Genomic DNA, 18,566 nt, shown 5'->3' on the forward strand with positions numbered 1-18,566 from the left:
AAATAAAATACCTGAAATTTAAGAACATAAGAACATAAGAGACGCCAATGTTGGATCAGGCCAAAGGCCCATCCAGTCCAACACTCTGTGTCACACAGTGGCCAGAAATACCAGTGCCATCAGGAGGTCCAGCAGTGGGGCCAGGACATTAGAAGCCCTCCCACTGTTGACCCCCCCAAGCACCAAGAAGACAGAGCATCACTTGCCCCAGAGCCCCTATCTATACCTTGTGGCTAATATCCACTGATGGACCTCTGCTCCATATGCTTATCTAAGCTATAGGAAATTTAACATAGCATGGTTTTCCTTAGCACCACACTCCTGCTAGTATAGGAGCTGCAGTGACTGAAGTGGCTGAAGTGGTTAAGACGCTGAACTGCAGGCTGTGGAAGGTCGGTAGTTCAGCAGTTCGAGACCCTAGTGTGCTGCATGACGGAGTGAGCTCCCGTCTCTAGTTCCAGCTCCTGCCAACCGAGCAGTTCGAAAGCAAGAAATTGCAAGTAGATAAATAGGTACCACTTCAGTGGGAAGGTAACAGCGTTCCATGCGCCTTGGTGTTTAGTCATGCCGGCCACATGACCACGGAAATGTCTTCGGACAGCGCTGGCTCTTCAGCTTTGAAATGGAGATGGGCACCGCAACCCTAGAGTCGGATTCAACTGGCTTTCGAGCAAGGGAACCTTTACCATTTTTACCTGCTAGTATGGACTCCATCGCCCTCAATGCTGCCTTCGACAATGGCCCCAGAAGATGCAACTATAAAAAATTCAGTTCTAAGACAGATGACTGGGAAAAATTAGAGGGAACGTATGTTATCAGTTTTAAAATAACTAAACTGGCTGTCAATGTACTTCCAGAGCTAATTCAAACACTTTAATGCATTAAATACTGCGGGACCCCCTTTCCCCATATCAAAGTGCCAAGAACTGAAGTAAATGTCAGAAGCCCTGTTCTGTGTGCCTCCACTTTCTGAAGTTAGGTGGATGAGCTCTAGGCTTTTTCAACTGTGGCAGCACAAGTTTGGAATAACTTCCTTATGGAATTTTGCCTGGCGGAGTCTATTTAACTTTTGTGTCAGGTGTAAAACCTTGTTGTTCATCCATACCTCTTCTTGAGAGTTTTTTGGCCTATGTTTAATTTTATGATTTTGAAATAATGTTGCTTTATTTTGATTGTGATGCTAACTGGCTTTTGACTTCTGGAATTTTTATACACTGCTTTTTGTTTCAGGTGATTTTTTTTTTAGTGTGCCAGCTTGCTTTTAACCTATTCTTAGTGTTATGTGTGATCATTGTGGATTATTGTATTGTATTGTGTGGAATATTGTCTCCAGCTATAGGTTGCCTTAAGAATATTTAAGTGAGAGAATGGGCCAGAAATACTGCAAATAAATTTGCTACATTCGGTGAAATTCTGCATTGTAATCCGCAACCCTCAGGAAGATAAAGGTTAGTGGTATGGTGACTCTGTCCCCAGACACCTGAAGAATTGCATCTTAAAAAACGTCCCTACCATACTATAGAAAGTGATGAAAGGAGAGTGCTTGATGATACCTGTGAGGCCTGCTGCTCCTCTAAGATAAGGTTGTCCCTCCTCTTCTTCTTCGGAATGTAATGCCCTTGACACTGCTGTCTCCAGGTCACGGCTCAGGTCATAGTCATGATCCCATTCCAAGGGGATGGAGTCCACACTAGCAGGAGTGTCCCGTCCTGACCTTTCACTTCGGAGGGGCTGTGGGAGGGACAGGGAGAGGTTGGAGGACGGCTGCGGGGAGAGAACACTGTCTGCAGATTTGTCATGCCAGTGAATGTCAGAGAGATCTGCCGATTCATCCAGATCCACTTCACGATCAGAGAGGTCATGTTCATCATCTGTAAGCTTGAAGGGAACATTAAAGAGATCATTAATACTCTTCTCAGAACCATACTGCTTCTTGTTAGGTCAATAAGATAAAAGTGTCACTACGTAATTCAGCCTTACAAGACTCATTTGGTTCTTTTCTTGGTTTTTAATATGTTTTTTTCTAATTCAGATAACAGTTAATAAAAGTATCTAAAAATAAGCATGTCTTAAAATTCTTACTGCTCATGTGTTTAGTTTGATACTATCTCGAGCCAGACAGCAAAATTACTGCAACTACAGTAAACTATAAAAAGAAATTAACCTGGACCAGTATTAATTCTTTCATGTTCTGAAAATCAGTATGCTTCTTCATTAGGTTGTTTTGGTTTGATTCTCAAACTATGCTTCAGCACTTACCTTCTGTAAGTTTAGTTTGGATACTTAAAAGAATGTCTGTCCAGATAGACAATTATATCTTTATTTATAGATTATACAATATAGATTCAGCAGAACTTGCCATGCAGTGTACAGTAGATTTTGGAGTTCTGCTCTTGCAACTCTATGCTTATGTAATTTTGAAGCTTTTAAGTTATATTTTATTGGCTAACTCCCTAGAGTTTTTGCACACTGTACAACATTACAGCTGACAGGGAAGATTAAGGTTATAAAGAACAAAATTTATAAATCTTGGTATGCTTTGAGCAATCACAAATGGGGATTTTTAGCTTATTTAAAATTTATACTCTGGAAATAATTATGTAAAAAAAATGGTACGTACTGGGAGACGAATTAGTTTTTTATGGTAGCGCTCCACTCGGCCAAAGACTTCCTGGCAGTATCGCTGAAGCTCATCAAGCTCTTCTTCAATGACAGCTGCATCCAGGGGTTCACTTTTTTCTATTAGCTGCTCACCCTGGGCGATGATCTGCTCAATTTTGCTGTTGTTCAATGAGATCTCCTGCTGAAAAGCCTGCATAACAAAGTCAAAATATTTAAAAGAATGGTTTCTGGTACATGTACCCCCAAATAGGATAATATATTAAAAATGTTGTGTGTAGCGAAGAGTTATAGTATGAGTATTGTGCAGAAACACAACAACATACAAACAAAACAGTTGGGGCAACTTGACATTCGTATGTCATGCCTTTAAAATATCAGCTACTAGAGAAGCAGATTTTTTTTTTAAAAGTACCATTAGTCCTTGGCTTTCTAAGTAACTGATGAGGATTTCAGAAACCTACTCTTGGTTCTGCAAAATTCAGGTGGTTACTATGGATTTCATCGTTTGGATACAATGCACTGTGATTGAAGCTCCACGTACAGAATGGAACCCCCACATCCCACCACATTGCAGTCCGCTGCATCTCCAGCAATATTGCCCTGTATTCAGGAGTCCCACCCAAAACAGTGCTGGATATGACATGGATGTCTGCAGTGCGAGGGGAGAATCAGTGATTCTGGTTACTTTTGCAAAATGCACCTCCCACAGCAGAAAACAAGCACCAGCTCAGTCCCACAGTATATAACCAGTTATGAACCAACACACTACAAAAAATTTGGTATTGTGCCACATACATTAGATATTTGGGCACGATATTCTCAGCAGCAACATAAAGGAAGTAACTGAATCGGTCTCCCATTTATGTGCTGATCTTTGCAATATATCTTTAGCTCTCTCATCAGTCATGACAAAATATTTATTTTGGGACCAAAGTCTCATAAAATGGAAGCATTTAATGCAAAATATGTGCACAGGTAAAATCTATGCATTCTTGATATACTTTTGCTGTTTTAAAAACCCCACTACTAGAACCACAAGTCAGAATTAGATTTTCAGTGGCAGACATGGCTCTGGAAAACTTGGTTGTTCCCAAATGATGGCATAGTGATTGAGCACAATTTGCAGGGCAGGTGATCAGAAGTCAAGGCTTAACCCTTCTCCTGCCTGTTACTTTTCCCTGTGATGTAAGAAATACCTAGAACCTTGGCTGGTGGAAAACAGCTCAAGTGAGCGAGATTTTGGAGAGGTGAGATAAAAATACTCTAAGTAACTAAACAAAAGCAGTGAGTCAAAGAAGGAACGATTAATCAGCCCCATTGGTTCTCCCCAGCAAATTATGGCCTCCACCCAGAACCCTTCAAATTTTGGTGGCAACTCATGTTCCAAGACCTCAGATTACTGTTCAATGTCTAGCTCAGCTTTCAGAGAGAAACTGAAATACACAAAATATTGAGGTCCTCAAGGGCTGTTTCATATGTAAGTTCTCTTCATCATATACCAAAGACTTAAGTATGGAAGAGAGGAAAAGTTTCAGATAACATGTGCAAGACCTGTAGATTTATGAACAAGATTCAGGAATTCTGCAAAAGGCATCTGACCCTTCAGATGTTATGGAGACTTTTTTGACATTTGCTTCTCTCTCTTCCATTCATTGGTAGGGAAAAATAATCCTTGGAGCAATCCAAAGTTTATACCACCTGTTGAATGCTAATTGCTAGGAATGCTGTTTGTGTTAGTTTGTCAGGACAGGTATCATTAGTGTTAATTCACATACACCGTCTAACTATTTTTTTCATAATGTCTACCCTTGCACGTTTATTAAACTTGCACTGGCTGCAGAACCATATACGTAATGATATCTGATGTTTAATAGTGATGGTTGGGCACCTCTGTTTTGTTTAGTTGTGTCCCTATAACTTGCATTTATTTACCCTGAGTTGCTTTATCTTTGCTTGAACATCACACTCTGAGAAGTGTTCAATGTTGGTCAACTGTAGGTCCATCTCTGTTAGCCAGACCAGAATGTTGTCACGTGCTGTCTCAAACTCTTCACGCTGGCCAATGAAATGCTGAAAAGGAAGAGGTAAGGTAACTAGCTATATTTCCTACATATCACTGTAGTAGATTGAATACTTAGAAGTTTTAAAAAGTCAACTAAGAAGACAGAGTGAAAGCTGTGTTGCTCACAACATTCCCCCATGAACACATCACAATAAGAAGTCAACTAGAAATGAGAAATACCTTAAGCCTGCGGAGGATGGAGGTGACTCGCTTTTGTAAGTTGTCCCATCTCTGGTTTCCTTCATGGACCATCTGCTTGAGACTGCAAGCAGAGTCAGTACGGTTCTCTCGAGCCAAACGGCGGTACTGTTTGTTAATCAGTTCTAGCTGTGTCAGACTTTCATGTACTTGTCGCTGAAAAGCCTACAAGAGAAGCAACAAAACAAACGATCAGAATATTGGTGGTTTAATAACCCTGAACAAAATTAGCATTATAACCAAGGCTTTTCATTGGTGCTTCCAGTTGTTTCAAGTGAATTTTTTAATTACAAAAAGTATAATTAAAGTTTTCCAGTGGCTTAGATTCACTGGAGTTTATCCACAAGCAGAAGAATTTCTGTTTGCACAGCTCAATTTTCTTGCCTTCCCCCTTCCATAGCAACTGAAAATCTTATTCCTGTGACCAGTATCAGATACACCATACATTTTTATTCAGTAAGATAGTGTGGTATGTGGCTTGCCATTCTCTCTCAATTTATTTACAACTGTTTTTTCTTCCTGCACCTTATCTGGTACAACCATATTCTTCTGGCACGTTGTGGTCTGGATTATACAAATTTTTTGATAACTCATGGACAAAAAGGGGTCACCATCACATGAGCGCTTATGAGGAAGAGCACTAAAAGTAATAGCAATGCAATATTGCAAAATGTGAAGTTATGTTCTGTGGTAACATCAGTGTAAATATGGGGGCACAAATATCTGGAAGAGCAACATATATTAAACTTAATTTATTCAGTATGGTACCTATTGAAAAAAATAATGAAATGTATTTGTATTGTAAAATAATTTACAACACAATGAATATGAAAAATCAAAAGTAGTGAGATAGAAAGATAGAAGATTGGATCCAAAGGTTTCTTTTACAAATGGAAGAGGACTTTTTTTTAATGAAAGGAGAGATTTCATTGAATCCCCCCGCCACGAAATACTCCTGTGTGCATGGGTAGATCTTCCCAAGAATCCACCAACCACCCAGAATCAATGCTTTGAGGAGCATAGTCAACTGAAGAGAAAAGGTGGAGATGGGAAAGACCCATTCCATGAGTGGGTATCCCCTTGGGAATCTCAGTTGAATCAACCCCAATTTATTAACTGGATAAAACCAAGGCCAAGCATCCAAAACCAAATCAAGCTTACAAAATAAAGTTAAGCATACAATGTAGATGGACAATATAAAACTAATGTGAAACAAAAATTATACAAGTATTCACCTGTTTAGCTTTTCTATTAAATTCTGTCCTTGAACTGCTTCAAATAAGCTACAGAAATGGACACATTTATGGCAAGCAATGGTGTTTTGCTCTTGCTCAAATTTGTTTTAATTCCTGATAATTAAATTGAAAATGGGCAGTTGTACTGCAAAGCCGCAGCCAAGGCCAAAAGAAGACTATGTAATTTGAAGCAATGAAAAATCCCTTCCAGGAATACCCTTCATGTAAATGTCAATTAAGAATGTAAAGTAAGTAGGTAGAAAGAAAAGCTTTTCTAATGCACGGGAAATATTAAGGAGATTACAAAGAGATGTATAATCAGTTTCTCTTGAAAAAGAAATAAAATTGTCTCTTATTTGTAAGTAATAGTACAAACTTAAACACAGGCAGTCCTTATGTTCAGTCAACTACAGCTGCTGTTTCACCTGTTAGCAACTTTTGTCCAGAAGGACAGCTGTACATATTTTCTAGTTTGCTCTTACAATATGTTTTTCTTCACCAGCTTCACTAGCCTTATTGAGTCTCTAGACAATGATATTATATTATGGTATTAATGACTGAGGAGTTTCAAATGTTCTGAAGCAGAAATTTCAAACCACCATAATCTTATGTCTAATCCCGTCTGGCCCACAGCATGCAGATTAAAAATCCGCGCAATGGGGCCAGGTAAGGATTAGGAAAAGGTTTCTGCAAACCTGATGGCTACTTCATCTTAAACTTTTAAAAAATGAAGAGAGAAGAGAAAATAAATGTAAAATAGTTTGTGCTAAGATCTCATTATAGTATCTTGTGTGATCTCAGCAACATAAGAACATAAGAGACGCCAATGTTGGATCAGGCCAAAGGCCCATCCAGTCCAACACTCTGTGTCACACAGTGGCCAGAAATACCAGTGCCATCAGGAGTGCCATCGAAATCACTTAATATTACTGCCAAGATCTAGTGGTAGTCTTGTGATATTTCAGGATAACTTACTGCATTGTGAAACAGAAATAATGCTAGTGGGCAGGAATGGGCGATAAAGATGGGCCAGGGTAAAAAGAGTGATGGAAGCAGAGCTGGTAGAACTTAGGTACCCCCCCCCCCTGAAAGCACAGTCAGAATAAAAAGTGAAAATGGCATGATCACAGAAACTCTGCATGAGATGTGATAATCGTTTCCAGTCTTGTAAATATAAAGGAGCACTTTTCTTTGCCCTCATTAGTACAAACTCTAAAGAAGAGATCAATGTATGGTTTAACCTCTTGTAGAATGACCTGATGGGAAAAAACGATAGGGTTCCAAGTCGTGTAGAAGAAGAAATCTCAGCAAAAGCAGCTTTCTTTCTGCTCCTGTTACATTCTGTCTTCTACATGGCAACCCCATACTCCTTTGAGGCTAGTCATCCTAAATTCTTGCCCGATTATAACTTTTAATGGAATGTAGAAATAGAGTAGTTCCAAATCAGAAGAAAATGCTTTTGAAGAGTGTGATACAAAACACATTATCTTTGCTTTCAGTAATTAAACAATTCAGCTCTCAGGCATTTATACAGGATGAAGGGAAAACCATTTGAAAAGAGGGTGATGTAAGAGCCAGAAAAAGCTCCCACAGAGGGACTCAAGTTTTCTGACAAAATCAGTTAACCATGAAAATCAGGGATAACTCAGATATGCTTGGTTAGTTTTCATTTACTAGTTTAAAGACAGATGGAATTAATGGGCTGATTAAAAATGCAGCAAGCAGTTCCAAGGAAGTACATTATTCATTCATGTAGATGCATATGAGTGCTTGTAGGACTAAGTCGTACCTGGAAGCGGATGACAATAGTTAGCAAAGCTCTTCAATAGGAAGAGGAAAGAAGCATGCAAAATAAAACTTCAAAGCTTAAAGCCCTTCCCAAGGGGGGGAAAGGGGGGGGGAAAGAAGGAATATTTAGGATTGGGGCACAGTTTATTCAGCTTCAGAACCATTCTACTTATTATATGACAGGAAATTGATAGTTTTAATAAAATATTAAAACAAATGGATGATAGATCTTCTGAGACCCAGGACTCAACATACAAACCCAGGTGGCACCATGGGATCCACTGAGTATGTGACATTAATCACGTGACAAGAAAGGGTTCCAGAGTTATGATTTCACTGGTGTCAAGGCCAGGACTGTGAAACTTCAAACAAAGGGACAATTAACACAAGCCAAGTACGAGGAAGTGTACTACAGAGAGAGGAACAAACCAAGAGTCAGAGCCAAGTAGGAATCTTCTCCACAGTTGCATGGTCTCTCACTTTACCATCCTGCTGCTCCTCTCAGTGTATGTGCAAAAGCCTAAGAATACTGTGCTACCACACTCTAAGCATGTGTGCTAACAGCAGGTCCTTCCAAAAGAAGCAAAGCAGTGCTCTATAGGGCTTACATAGGATCTCAAGCCCTGGGCTGAAAACCACTGTTTTAGACAACGTAAAGTCGAGCAGTGACTTGCAACAGCTAAATAATTTTTTTCTTTATATTCTTTCTATTTATTATTATCTTTCTTTTTCATCTTTAGCAAATTTTATGATAGTGAGATTGCTGAAAAATTATCAGAGTTTCTCCGTGTGGAGCATTGTGTTCTTTGCCAGGGCCAGAACAGGATCAGAAGACACTATATTTCAAGCAGTGTAAATCACCTCAAATTTTTTAAGTTCTTCCTTAGCAACCGTGTACAGTACACCAGAAGAACTAGGGAAAGCTGCTGTTCTTTCAGAAATGTTCAGCCAATCTTCAAAGCGAGAATAGTCATCTAAGAACTTTTGCCACAGTCTCCATGTCTCTTCAATCCTGAAAGGAAAAATGAAAAGTGAGGATAGGCCAAAATTCACTCAAATTAATCCTTCAGTTCCTCACCAGCTGCAATAGGGTAAGTATACTTAAGCTTGTCCAAGCAAGCAACCGTTGTAGCAAACAATAACTGGATCATAACAAAAAGCTTGACAGTAAACTTGATTAACAAGCAACATAAATGCTAGGCTGAATTCATCCTAAATTGGAATTAAGACAGCTGTGGGTTTCCCTCCTCTTTTTATATATTGCAAATTCTTATTTGGAATTCATATAAAGACTCATTATGCGCTTATTGTGGGGATACTGTAAACTGAGCCCTGAGCAGAAGAGGTCCAGAAACGCAATCTTCTTTATATGAGCCACAGCTGCTCTAGTGTGGTTGACTAACACAAAACATAACTTCCTAACTGCAATGAACTCTGCAGTGAACCCCACGTTACAAAGAAAATAAAATACATTTAAAGGGCAAAGTATCAAGGAAGGTTTTGGTAATACATTAAATGCCACGTACGTTAGCAAACAAACTCTTTCATGCATTTCTGCAAATTACAAATTAGATGAGAGCTCACAGAATAAAACCATAAAATGCCAATGAAAATGTCAGAAAGTTTAATTTCCAAATCAACCATCAACAGATAAAAAATGAATAATTTGGCTGCAACTGAATGCGTAGCACTTAGCTAAATGTCTGCTTATTTGACAGTCTGTTTGGACAGACTTCTTGACCTGAATAAAAGCTTTGCATAGCTATACTGGCCCATCTGATCAGATCCAGCCATGAGATTAAGGTGGACCCAAGGCCACTAGCAGACATGTTGATCAATACAGAACAGCTGATAAATTTCCATTCCATTCCAGGAAGTCTGAATCAGTACTTACTTGAGTCGCCTTTCCATTGACATTGCACAGATGTTTCGCCACCTTCGGTCCAGGTTCCGTGTGGCCTGCTGGATGGAGTCACATTCTGTTTCTGTGGCACAAGCATCACAATCATGGAGGAGAACTTCACAAAGGTTGAGGACAGATGCAACCCCAGTGCTATGCTTCTCAATGTCTCTTTGTAGCTCCTGCAGGTTAATACATGAACTTGTAAATCCTCTTAGACAAACCAGTGATTACTTAGAGATATGCAGCATAAACAAGCAAGGCAAGCTCACAACACTTAAAGATGAATGATTCATAAAACCTGAACTTTTCAGTTAGTAGATTGCCAACCTTTCTTACAGTTTTTGACTGAAAAGCTAAGTGCATATACTTGAAATTAAGTTTAGTGCAGGGATGTCTTTGAGTAAGGGCCAGGAGGCAGCCTGCTAACATTTTATACCACATATGAATATTATCTCTAAACTTATGCATTAGACATGTACATCTAATATATGAACATTTTTGGTTGCTAAAAATGACTACCTGACCTTGTGATAACACTGCTATAGGCATTATGAGTCATAAAAAACAATCACACTATCTGCTCCGAAAACACAGCGCTTTTTGCAATTTAATCTTGAATGCATGTAAGGGTAAGCCTTTGCTATGAATCTGCCTCCTCACGCCACACTGAAATCTCTGCCACTAAAGTCTGAAATATTACACCTGGGAAAATCGAATAAACTGATCTTCCAAGTAAATCCTGAAATAGATCTCTGAGAATGTTAACCAAGTTAAAAAGAACAGACTATACAGCATTGGAGTGGGGGGTTTCCAAAGAGAGAAGGAAGTGCAATTGTTGCAAATTTCCCCTCCTATGGCAGATATCTAGCTTTCCCTTTCTGCTGTTTCTGGTGTCCTATTCTCCCAGGAGAAGCCTTTTGGGGGGACACTTTGGTTTGCAGTAGGAGGGGCAGGCAAGGAAGTCCTGTTTGCTGATGGAACTCCCTACCATCTTTCTACTCCACTAAATTTCTGAAAGCTGGCATTTCTGAAAACAATAAATACAAACAAATGACAAGGGGAATAGTACCAAAAGTTTTAGATAAATCATGATTTTGAGGAATGGGGGATTATTAAGGGATGCACATGAATATAAAATCTGGAACTTGGGGGCATCTGTTAAACAGAGATTTTGTAATATGCAGGTGCTATAATAATATATGCAAATACTTATTTTTTAATCTCAAATGCAATATGTATTTTTGGTTAATGAAGACTGGTTTTTTGTTTACAAAACATGAACCAAATGTATTGATTGTATTCCTGTGCATTTTGTTTGCTTTAATGGGACTTGTGCAGGACTTCCCCACAAACACCAATGACATCAAGGCTGCACCTTGGCAGTGCCTGAGGGACTGTATCTTTAGTCTGATATAAATCTCTGATTTCTTTCTTAGCCTTATCCTGTACATTGTTTGTGGCAAATGTAATCTGGATGAATTAAGGCTATTTATTCCTTAAAATCTGGCCAAATTTTAAGTACACAGGAACACAGAGAAATCCTGCTTCAGTCCTACTAGTTATATGAGATGACAGAGCCTCAAATCCTCCTAGACCTACAGGCATATGACTCACTACCCTTTGATGATTTCTGGAAGCACTGATTACATGATTAACAGGACACCAACAGAGAACTGATGGGTAACATACTTAGTGCATTTTTTTTCAAAAACAGATTTTCAGTCCAAATTGATGAGGATCCAGCAAATGCCACAACACAGGAATATGAAATAAGCATGTGAGTTAGTAAAACAAAGTTCATTGCAACTGAACTTTGTTAACTGCCTGAAATTCCACCAAAAAATAAACATGGGTAGTCAACAACAGCAGCGATGTAGGACAGGATCAAATGTAAATTTTTAATAAACCTTGCACTAGAAAAGTAAACATGTAGGGCTGATTTTGCACTAGAGCTGCCTCGATGTTGCGCTGCCGTTTGCCCCGACACTATTGGTCAATTTCACACCCGAAGCCACGGGGCTGCATTTGACTTGCGGCTTCGCCCGATTTCCTCCGCAGTTTCGTGATCCTCAAAAAACAGGATCACGAAACTGCGGGGGAAATCGGGCGAAGTCGCGAGTCAAAATGCAGCCCCGCAGCTTCGGGTGTGAAATTGACCAATAGTGTCGGGGCAAACGGCAGCGCAACCTCGAGGCAGCTCTAGTGCGAAATCAGCCTAGGAGAAGGCAACAGCATAGAGGGTAGTGGTAAGTATTCTCTGTGCCCACCAGGTGCTAAACTGTGCTGGAGCCTCCAAAAGAGAAATAGGCTCTTGTGTGTGTGTATGTGGGTGCATCGTAATGTTCACTGCATGAACTGCATAGAGCTGTGAAATCATTCTTTTTATAGAAGCTTTGTACATGGTGTTCACCTGTCTTTCTGGAATAAGTTTGATTAATCACTCTATGGAAAAAATCCCCATAAAATTAATGAGATGCAGGGTTGTCTTTTGGCCCAGATTCTTTTCTGTTTACTGAAAGAAATCTTTAAGTGGTAAGTGGCTGTACATTACGGACAATGTTTACCAATGTGCTAGTGACAATGTCCTATAAGCCCAACATTGTAGAGCTACTTCTCTATGCATTCTGCCAAAAATGTGCAGCTGTGGTGGAATTTTTGTCCAAAGAGAAAAGTCAACAGAGTTCTGTGTGTGTGTGTGTGTGTGTGTTATGACCCAACATCTATACTGTTCACAGAAAGAACACGGTAAGTGTCTGTGCCTTGGGGACTTTCATCTGGATTCCATGGAGGATTTCCACTGACAGAAGGGCGGGCAATTTCTCCCTCTTATGCTGTTCCTGGGACTCTGCTGTTCCTGGGGTGCTGCAGAGGGAGGGAGGCAAAAAAGTTGTGCTTCACTGACAGAAATCCTTCTGTAAGTGGAAAGTCTCTGTGGGATCCAAGCTTTCGTTTATTAATGAGCTGGCAGCAATGACCTAAGAGGACAAAGCTCTGTAAACCAATGTATTTATACATTCTGCCAAAAGTGTAGCTGGAGTGGTCATTTTTAACTGGCTGCAGTTAAGACAATCACTAATCTTGTGTAACTGAGAACCCCTAATCACTATGTATGCCTGACAGGAGAACCATTTAGTGGGGATATTGGCAGGGATGTCAGAATCTTTTCATGTATAGCTACAGCCTAACAGCAGGTCTTTTGTCTTGTTACATTTCTGCAAAGGGCTCCTTCCATGTCTGTGTCACATATCAAGCTGTGTGTTTTCTTTACTTCCCTTGTGATATCTATGACCTAAACCTTGGGAAAAATAAGAGCAGCATTTTTAGAAGAAGCAGTAAAGATAACCTATTTACAAATCAAGAACTGGTTTTGTGTGTACCTGAAATAATTTAATCAGGATCAAGAACATTATCATTGAACAATATTTGTAAGTAATCTAATCTTCTCATTCAAGAATTTGTCTAACAAATGTAAACTATGATCTATTTGTTTTGTGTATATAAAACTTTCTCTGGCACTCACTCACACATGCGTGCACACACGGAAAGGGAAGTGCTCATGCACATGCAGAGTGCCCCCTCCGCAGAGGATGGGAAGCCCCTGTACCCTTGGGGGACTGTTTCGTGACCATAACAAATGACAATTTACCATTCTAGAAACTGGGAAATGTACTGAATGATCTAGGAGACACGGTTTAAAGTATCTCATTTCTCATATTTTGAACTAAAATGTTTGCTTCTGAACTTCTCAAAATGGAAAAACATCTATAGATCAAAGATTTTTCAAAGGATATTTGATACTGTATAGGAAATTTAATTAGTGCAAATGCCTATCCAATCTAATTCTGCATAATAAATTTCACATGGCTGGCTATTATAATTTTAATCCTTTATCTCAAGGCTTGCGTTTAGAGGACCAGCCACAGCCTTCAAGGTACTGTGTACTTGATACAACTATATTACTAGCAAGGTTCTTTGACTTTCCAAAACCATTAGAGCAAGACAGAAACTCTGCAATTGCCCTGTTTAATTCTTCTTCCATAAGCAAAAACGAATGACAAGATAAATCACTAATCCCTCAAACATTTTTAAAAGGGAATTTAACATGTTCAGAGAAGAGAAGACGACGACGACATAGGATTTATACCCCGCTCTTCACTACCCAAAGGAGTTTCAGAGCAACTTACAATCCCTTTCCATTCCCCTTCCCACAACAGACACACTATGAGGTAGGTGAGGCTGACAGCTCTCTCGAGAAATGCCCTTGAGAGAACAGCTCTGAAAGAATTTATGACTGACCCAAGGTCACACCAGCAGCTGCATGTGGAGGAGTGGGTAATCAAACCTGGTTCTCCCAGATTAGAGTCCACACTCTTAACCACTACACCAAACTGGCTCTCTCTCACGTTCAACTGCTCTTTTGGATTATCATTCATGCAATCATTTTTGGCCGATTATAGTTCTGAGATAAAAACAGTGTTAATCTATACCAAAGTCTCATTTTTTTTGTTTATATCCAGTCCTGCATCACTTAAAATGCAAAATATCTGTGACACTGACAACACTCAACAGCAGGAAGCATGATCAACCATAACATTATTGCAGCTCTGTGGAGGTATCCTGAATGACAATACACATTCATAAACTATTTTCTTTATCTGGAATCATTGATAATATTGCACTTGGGGGGAAGATTATTGCTGGAATAATATTTCATTCAGAAACTACATTATTCTGCAACACTGCTTCTAATTCGTACTGAATTCGCTTCAAGGTGCTTGTGCTTACCTTTAAAGCCCTTCACGGTCAGGGATCTACCTACCTGAGGGACTGCCTTTCCCCACATGTTCCCCAGAGAACACTACGGTCAGGGTTGCAAAATCGTCTGGCCCTCCCTGGCCCTAAGGATGCCAGGCTAGTATTGACCAGGATCAAGGCTTTTTCTGTGGCAACACCAACTTGGTGGAATGAGCTTCCGGAAGAGACCAGGGCCCTGTGAGACCTTTCACAGTTCTGCAGGGTCGTGAAAATTGAGCTTTTTCACCAGGCATTTAGGTAAGAGCTGCGTTTCATCATCTATGCCCTGTGCCAATACCATTTCCAGTCTGAACCCACCAATAGTGGATCCTACTGCTGAATGTATGTTTCATATGCACTTTACCACAGTTGTACCACCATCGCTATGTTAATGGTTAATAACTATGTTGTGTATTTTATATTGATATTTATACTGTTGTTTTATCTATTGCTTTTTTACGTAAGCCACCCTGAGCCTGCCTCGGTGGGAAGGGCGGGCTGAAAATCAAATCAAATCAAGTCAATCAATCAATAAATAATTAGCATTTCAATGTCTGTGTTATATGCAGACTATCATCATCATCATCATCATCATCTGGTTATAGTTGCTGAGACGTGGATTAAATAACGTAAGTCAAGTGAAATCAACAGGATGGGACATTCCATGAACAGTACAATAGGGCTTGGACTACAGAAATCTGAAAACAAATAGAAACCTCAGACAGGGCTGAAACAAAACATGAGTACTATTATATGACAGTAAATGTCCAAAAGCTGGCGTATGTTGACTAGGTTGTGCATTTGGATCTACCCAAGCCAAGAATATACCCAAAAAATATTTTGGTTTCCCAAATGTATCTGGGTTTTCTCAGGAAAACGAAAAAAATAATAATCCCAGAAAATCCCAGATATATTTGGTGATTTTTAAGAAAACAGTGGAGATTGCTCCCACTTCTCAGCTGTTTGTCAGACAGGCTTATGCAGTCCCTTTAAACTATAAAGGGACTTTAAAAGCTTGACACTTTAAAAGCTTTAAACTTTAAAGGGACTGTGGAAGTCAGCCCAAGAATCAGTTGGGGTGGAGGGGAGCTGAGAGCTCCCTGCCATCACAGCTGTGGCTGGCTTCTCTTGCAGTCCAGTTTAAAACAGGCTGCAGGAGAAGCCAGCCCAAGACCAGCTGGGTTGGTGGGGAGTTGAGAGATCTCCACTGGCCCAGGTCTGTGCTGCCTTCTCTAGCTGCCTGGTTTAAACTGGGCAGCAGGAGAGGGCAGCCCAGCTGGGATTAGCTGTGCCGGTGGGGAGCCAACCGCACCCCACTGACGCAGCTCTGCACTACTTTCTCTGGCTGGAGAGGGCTGCCCAGCCAGGACTGGCTGGGCCTACGAGAGCCAATTTCTCCCCACCGGTGCAGTTCTGCACTGCCTGTTCTTGCCACACAGTTTACACTGGGCGGCAGGAGAAGCCAAGCCAGCCCCAGGATTGGACTGGTATTGTTTTACTGGTATTTTTCTTCTAGTGTCTATTGGGCCTGGAATATTTTGGGATTGTTCAGGAATCCCAAATGGGGGGGGGCAATAGACCTAAACAGAAAAATACTGGGGGGGGGGAATATGCACACTCCTAACATTGACATTCACATCTGAATAGTGATAATCACACAAATCTCATAGAAGGGCAAAAATTACAAGATGTTGGTCAGTGTTGGTAGTTATTTAAATGTAACTGTCTTCATGTAAAAAAGGACACCAATATATATCCATTTTCTGGCATTCATAAATTACTCTGGAATCACCACCATTCATATGTCACCAAATTTTAGCCATTTTTCTGTAACTTTACATGCATGCATACACACACACTTAAACCCTTGTGACATCCAAGAGTATGCACATACAAATATACAACACAATGTGAGAACACCTATGTGCATTCAAGCTTTTATAGTGATAACAGGAAGAACATTTCAATGAACCCACAAGTTTATGTTGCATTGCTACCAGGCTCATAAAGGCTGCTTATATTCACTGGAACGTGATTAGAACACATGATGAAGCATCATTGTCTATTAGGTCCTTTGAATGATGGTGAAATAAGTGGGGAATGAATGTGACATTGCCATGAACACTATTATAATATATGCTCAATTCTTCCTACGTAATACCAAAGGTATGTATGTACCAGGGAGCTTAGAAAGTACACCAGACTCAGATTCCCAAATGTTTTATAACTGTTTACTCAGAAGTAAATGACAAAGAGGGCAGGGAGACACCCTGTTAATGTTTCATAACACATGTGAATATTTCCTCTAGCATTATGCAATAGATATGAACAGCAAAGATCTAATTCAATAGAGGTTTTTCAAGATAAGTGTACCTAGGATTGCAGTCAGCTCAAAATAATTACATGTCTTCTCATATGGATGCAATACAATCATATATTAATTACTCTGAAACTGCAGCAATATCCTTGTTCACACTGAGAAAAATATGGCTTGTCTCTGTGTTATTGAATGCAATAGTTGTGTAATTTTGCTCTTTAGTAGTCAGTTGTTCAAATTTAAGGAAATCTTCAATTAGGAAAAAGTACTTGGCTGGAATATAATATGTGAGGGGTCTGGAGACCAAGTCCTATGAGGAAAGGTTGAAGGAGTTGGGTATGTTTAGCCTGGAGAGGAAACGACTGAGAGGTGATATGATAACCATCTTCAAGTACTTGAAGGGCTGAGGATGGTGTGGAGTTGTTTTCTGTTGCCCCAGAAGGTTGGACCAGAACCAATGGGTTGAAATTAAATCAGAAGAGTTTTTGGCTAAACATCAGGAAGAACTTCCTGACAATTAGAGTGGTTCCTCAGTGGAACAGGCTTCCTCGGGAAGTGATGGGCTCTCTTTCTTTGGAGGTTTTCAAACAGAGGCTAGATGGCCATCTGACAGCAATGCGGATTCTATGAACTTAGACAGATCATGAGAGGGAGGGCAGGAAGGGTTGCCTCAGTGCTTAGTTCTTGTGGCCCTTTTTACACACTCAGAGAAATGCTGATTGCCACTTTGGGGTCAGGAAGCAATCCTGGAGGTTTTTTGTCATCTTCTGTGTGTGGAACTGCAGTCACTGTGGGTATGGAGGGGGCGGTATTTGTGAATTTCTTGCATTGTGCAGGGGGTTAGACTAGATGACCCTGGAGGTCCCTTCTAACTCTATGATTCTATGTACTAGTGCAAAAATATACCCCCAAGTGGACACAGACTAAAATATCAGGAAATAATTAAAAATATGCATCATATTTTTTAAAAATACAAATGATATGTATTACCAGTTTACAGAGAAGAAGGTTTAGCCAAAGCAGGTGGAAGGAGTGTGCAAAAAATGCAAACACACTTTATTTGGTTATTATTTTATATTAAACATTTAACATAAATTTTTGAAACGTGAAAGTAAAGCTAGCTGTATTAGGAAATCATTCTAATAGTCATTTCCACTGTTTTCAGTGGAAAGCACATTGTTTGGATGAAGAACTTTCCCCCCACCCAATTAGGATTAAATTCTCAGGGATGATATCCTTGCTCCTAAAACTGATGCAGATGGGAGGGAGCATCCTGGTCTTGCAGGCCATATTCGTAAGTGGGCACAGGGAAGCAGAAATTGGTATGTGAGTGAGCTTTTCCATTCTCATACCTTCCCTCACTGAATTTCATTTCTTTCAGCCATTTTCCTCCAACTTGGGTGACTTTCCCCATCTGAATATGGCTAAGAGAAAATTTGCTTCTAATAGAGGAACACAGAGGAAAAGCTAAAAGAGTCCTAAAGGACACTCCGTTTGAGGTTCGTCAGAAAAGGAAAGCGTATAAAGAACTGATTTCAACTCTGCAGATCAATCAAATCCCATATTCTTGGAATTTTCCGGAAGGTGTCGTGTTCAAATACAGAGATAAAAGGGAGAAAATCGACTCGGTTTTTAAAGCGGAAGAAT

The 18,566-nt window shown here is 39.9% G+C and overlaps 1 protein-coding gene across 1 annotated transcript in view; it reads right to left on the reverse strand.

Moving 5' to 3' along the window:
* SYNE1 (spectrin repeat containing, nuclear envelope 1) overlaps window positions 1–18,566 on the reverse strand; it is a 436,861-nt gene that overhangs the window by 43,659 nt on the left and 374,636 nt on the right. The window contains exons 127-132 of the mRNA XM_015426162.1: window positions 9,800–9,987; window positions 8,767–8,917; window positions 4,865–5,047; window positions 4,555–4,692; window positions 2,621–2,812; window positions 1,554–1,878 (exon numbers count right to left, since the gene is read on the reverse strand). Coding sequence (XP_015281648.1) covers window positions 1,554–1,878; window positions 2,621–2,812; window positions 4,555–4,692; window positions 4,865–5,047; window positions 8,767–8,917; window positions 9,800–9,987 — 1,177 coding nt within the window. The remainder of the gene's footprint in view (window positions 1–1,553; window positions 1,879–2,620; window positions 2,813–4,554; window positions 4,693–4,864; window positions 5,048–8,766; window positions 8,918–9,799; window positions 9,988–18,566) is intronic.

The sequence above is a fragment of the Gekko japonicus genome, unplaced genomic scaffold, assembly GCF_001447785.1.
Source record: "Gekko japonicus isolate JY-2015 unplaced genomic scaffold, Gekko_japonicus_V1.1 scaffold223, whole genome shotgun sequence".
In the NCBI taxonomy this organism is placed as follows: Eukaryota; Metazoa; Chordata; class Lepidosauria; order Squamata; family Gekkonidae; genus Gekko; species Gekko japonicus.